The sequence below is a fragment of the Nymphalis io genome, chromosome 4 (assembly GCF_905147045.1).
Source record: "Nymphalis io chromosome 4, ilAglIoxx1.1, whole genome shotgun sequence".
Taxonomy (NCBI): domain Eukaryota; kingdom Metazoa; phylum Arthropoda; class Insecta; order Lepidoptera; family Nymphalidae; genus Nymphalis; species Nymphalis io.
Window position 1 is genome coordinate 5,512,512 of NC_065891.1, and position 12,213 is coordinate 5,524,724.

Below are 12,213 nucleotides of genomic sequence, written 5' to 3' on the forward strand. Positions count from 1 at the left end.
TATTTAATAAGCCCACTCACAATATAGATAAACGTACATATATACATATGAATAATGTCCTTCAACCGAATTCGGCCACGGCGGCCAATCTCAAGAGAGATTAGCCAACTACGCAGGAGATATTATAGTGCATATATGTGTGCGCAAACACAGGTGCACTCTCTATTCCCTAGCTCTCATAATCCGATGGGACGGCAACCCGACTCGACCGGAAAGAGTTCAGGCGCAGGACCAACGGCTTTACATGCTTTCCGAGGCACGACAATGTACACACTTCCAACTTCCAGACTCCGGGTTGCTACTGAGAATTTTCTGAGAGAAAAACCCAATAAATTTTTAGTGGCCCAACCTGGGAATTTAACCCAAGACCTCCGGGTCTATGGCCTTATATCAAGACACTAAACCAACGAGGCAGTCCATACAAATCAATACATATGTATATTGTACATATGTACATTACGAGACAATGAGGTGTAATATTTAAACGGCCGAAAAATTGTAAACGGATTCAATTTATAAAATTTCGATAGTTTTTAATCTGTTTAGTTCACGCAATTTATATTTGTTATAGAATAACGGTTCTTACAATTCCAAAATATTTACATAATGAGTTGTATGTCTTAAATATTATATACTACCAAAATTTCTGTCGGACACTTACTTACGAGTAGCTTATTCGCTTTGAATTAGTAATGATACAATGACGATAATTCTATTGAATTATTATTTATTCCAATCTATTTACATTTGATTATACGGTTGGTACAAAAATTTTATTCAAAACAAGAACAAGCATATCATTTAACCCTTTTTCAATATACATTATTAATGTAAAGAGCCTTAGGTAACACTTGAAACTTGTTAACGTTTCAGATGCCAGTCACCCAATATCAAATGGCAAATGGATTCGGAACCAAATCCATACTACTCGACTTTCCCCAGTCAATCTGAAATAACGTTTATAGAAATATTTGTGACATGTCAATATATTCTCGAGCCGAAATTTCCCAGTGAATAAAACACGTGAATATCAACAGATGAAAGCGCCATTGAATTTCCATGTGCTTAATTTGTGTTTATAATTCATTTCATGCTCGGTGACGAAGGAAAACATCGTGAGGAAACCTGCATAAGTTGGATGAAAACCTGCCATAAGTGTATCTAACAACTCATATTAGAGCAGAATTGAGTGGAGAGCCCAGCTGTAGGACTCGGCTGAGACTTACAGGCTGTTACTACTCTTTACAGTTTACACATTTAAATACATATACTTACGCAGATATTTTAGATAGTGAAATATAATATATATTATTATAATATATATTTTAAGTGGTCCAAATATGATATATTGACACTTACTAAGGCGAGCTTGCTTTTAACCCTAACACTAGTAAATTTTACGCATGTGAATAAAATATCGTCTTTTAAATCGCATTTGTTAGTGGATATTGAATGTTAATTCCCAATTCATTCAATTCACTCTCGGGAATACTGAATCACTACACATTTATAGCGCATTAAATTTAGCGTTTTAGTAAATAAGCTTCAGAAAACAAAGAATGTAATAATGCTATAGTTTATTATTATAAAATATATAGCAATATATTTTATAAATATTCATTAAAAGTTTGTTTTTACTCCGTAATTATGATAGACTGCCTTCTTTAAATTGTAAACTAGCACGGAGGTTAAGTTCTTTATAAAAGTGCAAGAAGAGCAATTTAACGAACAAAAGAAGTGGCTTCGGATCGCTGCTTAAAGCCATTTTGCACGATTCTTTATCCAAGATTCAAGTTTTTAATCTGTGGGAAAAATGTCGGTAATTAAAGTTTTTCAAAATAATTTTCGATTTAACGTAGGTAACGCTTCATGCTCTTCTTTGTATTAAGTAAATACTTTGAAATATAAATGTTATTTCGATACAAATATTATTTCATTATATATTCAAAAAAGTATAGCGTATTGTTATATTAAAATTTAATGTTTTAGCGTTATTACTGCACAGTAATGTATAATAATATTATAAGCACAGCTTTGTGAAGTTTATTCGGGAAAGAGTGGGCGTAGTGTGGATATAATTATTCATAGACAATATTTTACATTACAAATTCCCAGCATGTTCAAATTGGATAGTAGATAATTTTATTATTTTTACTTTGCTATATATATACATACATAGTATACGTATATGACTGCCTCGTTGGTCTAGACTCTAGTGGCTAGATGGAAGACCGCAGCCCCGGAGGTTCTGAGTTCAAATCCCGGGTCGGGATCAGTAAAAAGTTATCGCGTTTTTCTGTCAAAAAGTTCTCAAAAGCAGCCCGGAGTCTGGAAGATTTATGCTCCCGTGTCTCGGAAAGCACACAAAGCCGTTGGTCCTGTATCTGAACTCTTTCCGGTCGTGTCGGATTGTCGTCCCATCGGATTATGATCGTTAGGGAATAGAGAGTACACCTGTGTTTGCGCACATACTTGTGCGCTATAATATGTCCTGCGCAATTGGCTAATCTCTCTTGAGATTGACCGCCGTGGCTGAAATCGGTCTGGAAAACTATTATTATTTTTATGTATACAAATATGCTAATTATTAAAACAAGCCTTTTAAATGCACTAGTGATGACGAACGATATTGAAATATGTAGGTACATGTAAATGAAAAATTAAAATTAAATAAAAAAAATTAAAAACAAAGGGATCAAAAATATTTGGCAAAAAGTGTTCGAAGTTGAATTTCAATTTCAATGTTATAGATTGAATATAAAGAGTATTTGAATCGTAATGCGACGAGTGTGATTACGTGCCTGGTGATGCAGTGATGTAACATGGCGTGGCCCGGGGGCTCGCCAGATACAGTGGAGCTGCCATTACACCAGGTGATCAGCTCTGACACCATAGATGGACTCACACTACCAGCTACGACGGTTTTGGACGGACAGCAAATAAATAGTAAGTAAATGAGTTACTTAAATATATTTACACTAAATATTATTAACCTAGCTCTTGTATGGATTTAGCATTATTTCCTATATAGTGAAATGCATTATCAAATGTAAAACATTTTTCTGTATTCGTATTGAACATTTTTTGCGATGGTAAAAGAAAATTTCAGTATAAATATATTTTTCCCGTACAACCTGCTTAGATTATTCCGTTAAGAAATTAATTCGAATGCAAATATATACATCAATATCATATCACATAAAATTGTGTCACTATAAATCGTTGACAAAAAATGTGATGCTTTCCTTGTTTTTAGAATTCAGATCCAGATTTATACTCAGATAGACTAAGATAGATTAGAAGCATTTTATTGAAACACAATTTTGGTCTGTGTTACATATAGTAATCTAAGTATCATAAATCTTACATTTGTATAAAGAAGTATATATATTATCTTTAGAGAATTTAGATGTTTTTGACATAATTTGCTTTTTATATGGCGTGTTTCTGCAGTAGTTGTGCGCAAAATATTCAGCCAATGTCACGTCTCATGGAATAGACTTTATATTATATTTTACAACTGTCGTTTGCACGTAAAACCTTTTCTGTAAAAGAAATCGCGATGAAATCACAAAGAAAAATAAAACTTGCATACACTTTATGAATCAATCTAAAATATTTTTAGTAAACTTGCTTTTTAATTGCTTCGCTTTGTTGTCTTTGCTTTTTAATAAACACAATAGGTGAGCTTGATAGAAACCACGTGGTTCCTTTATGTAAAATTTAATAATTTGAATGCAACTTGCATTTGCATTATTTCCGACAGGTTTTAATATTGACTTATTTCTGACATAAAATTTATAGCACTTCGAAATATTTAGCGGCCTGAGTCTAAAAATGTTTCGCTCCTTCCAAAAGTAAAAACCTTTTTTTTCAAGCAGTGGAAACCTTCAACAAGGTAGGAACCCGGTCACTTAGGGTTAGGGACCGGGTTATGTGAGATTCTTACCCACTAAAACCACTACGATGGCCGTCCTCGTCCACCACCCCCGTGCTGTGTGTCCGCTCGTGGCTCGGCGGAACTCCCCTCAGGGGGCGAAGGTAATTTCGTCCCCACGCACTCCTCGCTAGTGCGTACGGCAGCGCGAGGCCGTTCTGGCTGCTGTCCTCCTCAGGTCCATCTGAAATACGTGAGGCACCACTTCAGGCATAAACCGCAGGGTTACGCCCTATTTTTTAAGCTCCAGGCGTCGGGACTGTTGGAGGGTCGAGACGACGCCGACGTCGTCTTCGCCGAGTAGTATCGGCCCTTTCTCGTTTCCTTGTTCTCGTATTCTCCAAAACAACCGTGAAGCAAGTAACTGCAAGTTCAATATAACACCCTTGTGACCATATCCTTGTGCCACCTTGGCTGTTATTTTGCTCGTGGGTTGGTTTTCCATCACCATACATTTGTTGTGCTGTTAAATGCTGATGTACATACAATGATAGATAAGAAAAAATATATAGCTATTTTGACACCTACGGGTTGCGATAGAGTGGCTTTATTCTACTCTGCATATAACCACGCCGTGCTTTGTTGTATTTTATCCCGATAGAAAAAAGAGATAGTTAGCATAAAAATCATCATCAAACATAAAGATTCATACAATAATATAGCGCCTGTGCACGAATAGTTGGTTATTATAAACAAAGCAAAAGAACTGGATTATGCCTTTTAAATTATACGGGCGAGATTCCATAAAAGTGTAGGTCAATTATTAAACCTGAAACGTCACATGGCCTTACGTAATAATACAATAAGATTTTCCGCCATCGACATTCACCTTGCGTAGGGTTTCCTAACTCACAGTCAGTCGACACAGGCCGAGGGTGAACATCATGTTGGTTCAAATTCTAATAATGATGTACATCGCCACCTGCCTCCTGTTCTACGTCGCTCATGTTATCGACTACTACTTTACTGTCCTGTAAAGTCTACGTAGTAACATGATAAGTGGTAGTAACGATGTAGTGCGGTGAAGATCGAGTTGAAAGCTATGTGGACGACATTCCGTGCAATCTTGGCGAAATTCCGACCGCTAGGTGAGTAGTTTGTTGTGAAGGGGAATATTAATGATTTGATAAGTATGACCAAATTATAATTTTAAACGTAAACGAGGTAAAAAGGTTAATTAAGAAACAAATACCAAAATCAACGTTAACTTTGGTAGAAAAGACATTACATGTTATTACATATTATTACAGGTTATTGGAAATAGAATGCAGACTAGCCTAGTTATTAATCTGCCTAATAGTAATAGTTTCGTAATCCATTAGTAAGGTTTAGTATAAGGTTGTTCATTTGATTCCTTCGTTGTACTAGCTACCTGACCAGACTTTTAAATAAAAATTTTACGCTACGATATATATTTTTTTAATTAATGAAATATAATTAATTTTAAAATACAGTCAGGATTGAGTTAAACAATCTATTCCGCTATACAATGCTAAAACATTTTAGTGTCGTCTTTTCTACGAGCTTTTTTAAAGTTACTTTAAATCGTTACAATCCAACCGATTTATTTGAAAATTTACACACGTTTGTGATTTAATACAAACTTCTAAAATAATATTGTATTTTGTTTTGATTTTTCGATTAAATATATGTTGCTTTGAAAAATAAGTTACATACATACTTGATAAATAAAAAGTTTATCAAGTATGTATGTAACTTATTTCACATGCATATATTCAAATATCCTTTAAATTTTTTAATAAAAACTATATAATTTATGTAAACCATTTCTTTGAACTGTGTGGCTAAAAAATTGAACTAAAGTTACTATTTATTCTTTCCCCTTTTTTAAACATAAAATTTAAGTAATTTCATGTTTAATAAAAATTGCTCTCTCATTTATAACATAAGTCTGTTTCATAGATAGGCGGACGAGCATATGGCCTAATGGTAAGTGGTTACCAACGCCCATAGACATTGGCATTGTAAGAAATGTTAACAATCGCTTACATCGCAAATGCGCCACCATTTTTTCCTGCTTCCCCCTTCCTTCTTAAGTCCACGCGAACTGGTTCTCGATGTCACGGCCTAACTGTGACGTCAATTCCATCGCGCACAAAGAAATTTGGCAACTCCTTTCTTTGTCGCACTATCAAAAAATGGAATTCCTTACCAGCTCACGTGTTCCTCCTCCTCTTACAACCCGGGTTCCTTCAAACGAGGCGTGAAGAGGCATCTTGCGGGCCGGCAAGGCGGGGACGGCTAGTACAGAACATTCTTCCCGACTGTACTGGCCATCGTCGCGTTTGGACTCTATTACCACTTACCATCAGGTGGAGTAGAGTCATTTGCCATCCCGGTGCATATAAAAAAAATGTAATTACACTGGCTCACTCACCCTTCAAACCGGAACACAAGAATACGAAGTACTGCTATATTGCGATACCATATCCGATGAGTGGGTGGTACCTACCCAGACGAGCTTACCACCAGTATTTTTATTCATCGGCTATCGATTAACGTGTTATTTATATATGTTTATCTTTTCGAGTGGATGACTCAAAATCGACGCCTCTATCACGTCGCCTGAAATAGTTATCTTTAATATATTCTAGTAGGTAATAAAATTACTGACAAGGCTAAAAACATATAAGAATGCCTCTTCACAAAAAATAGAAAGTCTTAAATTTATTATTTTATTTATTGAATTATAATATTAGACTCAGATAATAATGAAAATAACTCTAATCAAATTAATGTAATATACGAAAATCGTAGATGTTTTATTTTTTCGCTCCATGAACTTGTCGTTGAAAAGTGATCAAAAATTCATTAGATTTTAATTTTAATATAAAAAAATAAGCAGATAACTGTTCCTATACATTTCTTTTACCTTATATATAATATAAGAGAACAATATTCGGCAAGCTTAAAATAAATATAATATAGTTATGTATAACATTTAGACACCGAGACCAACTTAAATATACGCGGGCGAAGCCGCGGAGCATAAAAGCTTTGAAACTTTGCATTTGTTGCAAATGAGTTGAATCTTTTGAATCGTGAGCACTCTTACCATTCACATTTGCTTCAATTAACACGTAGCTTGTACGAGACCAACTTCAGACTTTTTTCACGCTGCCTTTGTGACTATTTCTAGGACTTAGTGATTCCAAGTGCCCAGCACTTTACTTGCACTGATGGAATCAGACTAAAGGAGTGTTGGCTGTGAAACACGCAGCTTGATATAAACCAACCATTCCAAGTGACTGAGATTTCAGTTGTCATTTTGTTCGAAATTAATTTTTAAACGTTTAAGTAACTAAGCCTTCGCAACTCGGTGATTTTTTTATGTCATTAACTCTATTAAAATTAACATTGTAACACGTGAGATAATGAGAACAAAACAAGTGCAGCTTCGGCCTTGCACCGCCAATCGATCGGCTTTTGAACTACACGTGCTCTTAAGGAATCAAGGTGCAGATTATCATCCATTAGAAGCATAGCGATGTAAAATAAATGAGCTATAAAGCGGGTGTTTAGTTACCAGATTGGACACTTTCTATCATCACTAATTTAATAAACGAAAGAAGAAGACACAACATTGTTTAATTAATCACCCCCTAAGCAACGTTTATAAGTATAGTCAGTAATTTCTAGGCGTTAAGTTGCTATCAAGGCTACACTTCGTTTTCATGTTTGTCTATAATCTTTATAATTTATTTTGGCTGTAAATAATATTAACTACATGTCCGCGGCGTGATATGGAAAACTTGGGCTACAAATTACAATGCGATAAAATTCTAATACATAACAACTATAATATTTTATTATTAACGGCTTATATCTCTTAATAAAATAAACCGAAACGAGTATTCATATTATTGGATTTATTTCGTATTCCTTTAAGAAAATATTTAATATAGATTAGAAAATATAAATTTAATATAATATATGAAATACTATTATTAATATTCCAGTGATTTTACAAAATTAGCGATACAAAATTTTGCACGACACTTTATGCTGGAGAAAATACAAACTAAATTATACTAAATTTTATTAATTTTAATAAAGCACTATGTAAATAGTTTTGTCAAAAAGGCTTGTTATATATCACACAATCGTGGATGACGATCAAATACCATTACCTATTTACCTTAACCTAGGTAGGTTACGACGTAATTAGAACCTGATTCGACCATTTTACTAATTATTTATTTATGGATTCAAGGTCAAAGTATTGAATGACTTGAATTAATATCAGTTTTACTAACGTATTCTCACTTAAACAACTATAAATATACTTATTACTTGATTAAAACAAAATAATTCAAACTACTACAACTTTTTTGAGTAGAATAAAGCTGGAGCAAATGGTTTACGGGCTGCCTGGCAATGTACACAAGTGACAGGTTCGATCCTAGCCCCTTGAGATATTGTAGAACGGTCGTACTTACTCCACTCCGCTTAAAATAGGTAGTCAGACTGGCCACCTAGTGTTAAGTGGTTACCACCGCCTATAGACCTTGACACTGTAAAGATCATTACTAATACCTTAACATAGGCCTGGCTATTATGCTTTAAAAAAACAGCTAAAATTTATTTAACAATTTGAGCCAAGGTTCGATTTCCGTTGGATTCCTTAATATAGACTTTTGAAGCGGGTTCAAGTTATACCGTGTTCATAATATAATGGGAACTCTTTAAAGCGAACCGCAAAATGTTTACGCAAATAAATATTATACGCGATTAACACTGCATAAACAATATGTAATGCGTTAATATTAGTACCTTTTTTTATAGAATAGGAAGGTGGACGAGCATATGGGCCACCTGATGGTAAGTGGTCACTAAACGCCCTTAGACATTGGCATTGTAAGAAATGTCAACCATCGCTTATAGCCAATGCGCCACCAACCTTGAGAACTAAGATTTTATGTCCCTTGTGCCTGTAATTACACTGGCTCACTCACCCTTCAAACCGGAACACAACAATATCAAGTATTGCTGTTTTGCGGTAGAATATCTGATGAGTGGGTGGTACCTACCCAGACGAGCTTGCACAAAGCCCTACCACCAGTAAACTACTTATAAACACCTACTTATGTTATGTGCCTATGTAGTATTAACCGCGTCATGATTTGCGGTCGACGTCATTGACGAATTGATTAGACCTTATGAAATTAATTGGCTCATTAAGAATCACTTACTAACATAACTATACATTCACGTTACGTAAATTTATAATTTTACCAGACTAATATTATACTGAAAAGCTTTTAGATCGTAGAATGTGTAATTATGTAAGAATAATTTATATTATAAAAAAATAAGTAAGCTACTCGTTTACACGCGTACGTTTATAAAAAAATAAAGATAATAAAATGTTATAATACGGACTATTAAATATGGCAATCGCTTAATTGGCATAATCGATTTTTACGGATAGTCATAGGTTGGGATACCAAATTATTACCATTTCGTTCTTAATTATTTCATCCAAATGATTTTCTTTTCATAGTGTAAGTTTTGTATTATTATTTACCTAGTCCGACTTCTTTTTTTTTTATATTCTTCGGGATGGCAAATGACTACTCCACCTGATGGTAAGTGGTAGTAGAGTCCAAACGCGACGACGGCCAGTACAGTCGGGAAGAATGTTTTGTACTAGCCGTCCCCGCCTTGCCGGCCCGCAAGATGCCACTTCACGCCTCGTTTGAAGGAACCCGGGTTGTAAGAGGAGGGGAACACGTGAGCTGGTAAGGAATTCCATTTTTTGGTAGTGCGACAAAGAAAGGAGTTGCCAAATTTCTTTGTGCGCGATGGAATTGATGTCACAGTTAGGCGGTGACATCGAGAACCAGCTCGCGTGGACTTAAGAAGGAAGGGGGAAGCAGGAATTAGAGAGAATAATTCCTCAGAGCACTCGCCGTGATACAGTCGATAGAAAGCGCTCAGTGCTGCTATCTCGCGACGCAATTGTAAAGGTTCAAGGGTGTTTGTGATCTTTACGTTGCCAATAATGCATACTGCACGTCGCTGCAACCGGTCCAAAGCCTTCCAGTAGGTACTTAGCGGAGCCATCCCAAAGGTGCGAGCAATATTCAATGCAAGACCGTACTTGTGTAGCTTCCGTGAAGCTGTTTTTATAATAGCCTCGATGTAATCCCTTGGACTAAGGTCGCAGCGAACGTCCATCCCCAGCATGGCGATTTTGCTTTGTATCATCAGCGGTGTGCCACAGAGGGAGGGATTAGGGTAAAATGGTGACTTTTTCGCTGTGAGAGCGCACACCTGTGTTTTCTTGGCATTAAACTCAACAAGATTATCAGAACCCCATTTGGCGATGAGCTCTAACGTCCTATCGAGTTCAATGACAAGATTCTCCCGCCTCTCCTCAGTTTCCGCCCGCCCAGCCACTGCGCGTCCGTGGTATCCACCATGCACTGTACTATCATCTGCATAGCAATTTATGTTTCCAAGAGAGAGCATATCATTGATATGCAAAAGAAAGAGTGTGGGAGATAGCACAGATCCCTGGGGGACCCCAGCATTCACTACATAGAATTGTGAAGCGCAACCATCTACTAAAACACGAAGGCTACGCTTGTGTAGGAAGCTGGCAATCCAGGTGCATAGCTGAGCAGGCAGACCATATGCCGGTAGCTTGGAGAGAAGATTTCTGTGCCAGACCCTGTCGAAAGCCTTGGAGATATCGAGGCTGACAGCCAACGATTCTCCATGCTTGTCGATAGCTTCACCCCAGAGGTGTGTTACGTACGCTAGAAGATCACCTGTGGACCGTTTTGGTCGAAACCCGTACTGACGATCATTAATTAGACAGTGATCTTCTAGGTAATGGATCAGTTGGTTGTTTAGAATCCGTTCCATCACCTTACAAAGTACTGAGGTGATAGCTATTGGTCGATAATTTGCCGGGTCAGACCGATCCCCTTTTTTGGGAACCGCTTGCAAATTATCTCTTCTCCAAGCCTCCGGCACACATCCCGAAGAGAGAGAAAGTTGAAACAGGCGCGTTAACACAGGAGACAGCTCCGCCGCAGTCTTACTTCTTCAGCACTATGGCTGGTATTCCATTGGGACCGCTAGCTTTCCGTAAATCAAGTGATTGCAGCTCCGCACGCACATCACGTTGCCTGATTTTGATGTCAGGCATCGTGTGGCCACATGAAGGTATTGTTGGTGGCAGCGCACTACAATCATCGATCACAGAGTTGTCGGTAAAGAGTTTAGCCAGGAGGTTGGCTTTCTCCTGCGGACTGTGAGCTAGCGATCAGTCCGGATTTCTGAGCGGTGGCAGCGAAGGATGGCAGAAATTGTTTTGCACAGACTTGGTCAGACGCCAGAAGCTACGGGAGCCCCTAGGATGCGAAATAAGGTCATGACCAATCTGTACAATGCGCTGTGCATCCGCTCTCGTGTATGCCTTCCTATAGGACTTGGAATTTTTATTGTAGTTTGCTTTCAGTGAGTCAATGTTAGATGCCCCGCTAACGCAGCCGTTGATCCACGCGCGATATGCCGCCTGCTTAGAAAACACTTCTTAAAAAACACACACGCATTAAATTATATATAAAAAATAAAATACCACAAGTATCGCACTAAATAATCTTTCCACCTGTGTCTACTTTACGCGAGCACATATTTTTTCCTGTGTCCTTCAAAACACCTTATAATATACTCTTAGCCAAACGTACCTTCCTGTCTAAATCGTAAAATGTTTTTGTTTACAAAATATACTCACAATATCTAAAACATGTGCCACATCGTGATTTCCTTTTCGTTTATGACTATTTACTCTATCTCTTACGTAAAAATCTTTAGCAAAAAGCAGTCAGACTATTTATATATACGTATATATATATTCTTTTAAAAACGATATATATAAGTTTTTAAAAGAAAATTTTGTAGTATTATTTCCCTCTTTCAATTACGAAATCTTCAATATCTTTAAAAGGCTTCAGGATGTCTTGGTTCCGTCGTACCAAAGTCGTATCAACGGCTTAATATCAATAGGTATGAAATACATTTTTTTATCTTAAAGTGTTTCACTGCCCAGACACACACTCACAACAGCGATTCATATTCGTAAATTTCTACAGCTACTCTGGTAATTTTTTTTTCATTCGGGAAAACAATTTAGGAAATTAACACAGATTACATAATGCGTTATATATATGATATAAATAAATCTTTGATTTGTTTATATTAAGTAATGTAATTAAAAACATATGATAAAATAGCTCCTTTAC

At 36.5% G+C, this 12,213-nt stretch overlaps 1 protein-coding gene across 15 annotated transcripts in view; it reads left to right on the forward strand.

Moving 5' to 3' along the window:
* Window positions 1–12,213, forward strand: part of LOC126781579 (probable phospholipid-transporting ATPase IA) — an 85,802-nt gene that overhangs the window by 32,407 nt on the left and 41,182 nt on the right. The window contains exon 1 of one of the 15 annotated variants that reach the window (XM_050506466.1): window positions 2,766–2,946. The exons of 13 other annotated variants lie outside the window; for them this stretch is intronic. In XM_050506466.1, coding sequence (XP_050362423.1) covers window positions 2,823–2,946 — 124 coding nt within the window. In that variant the 5' untranslated portion in view covers window positions 2,766–2,822. Of the gene's footprint in view, window positions 1–2,765; window positions 2,947–4,806; window positions 5,026–12,213 lie in introns of those variants that run through there. One more of the 15 variants, XM_050506468.1, reaches the window with a different exon arrangement.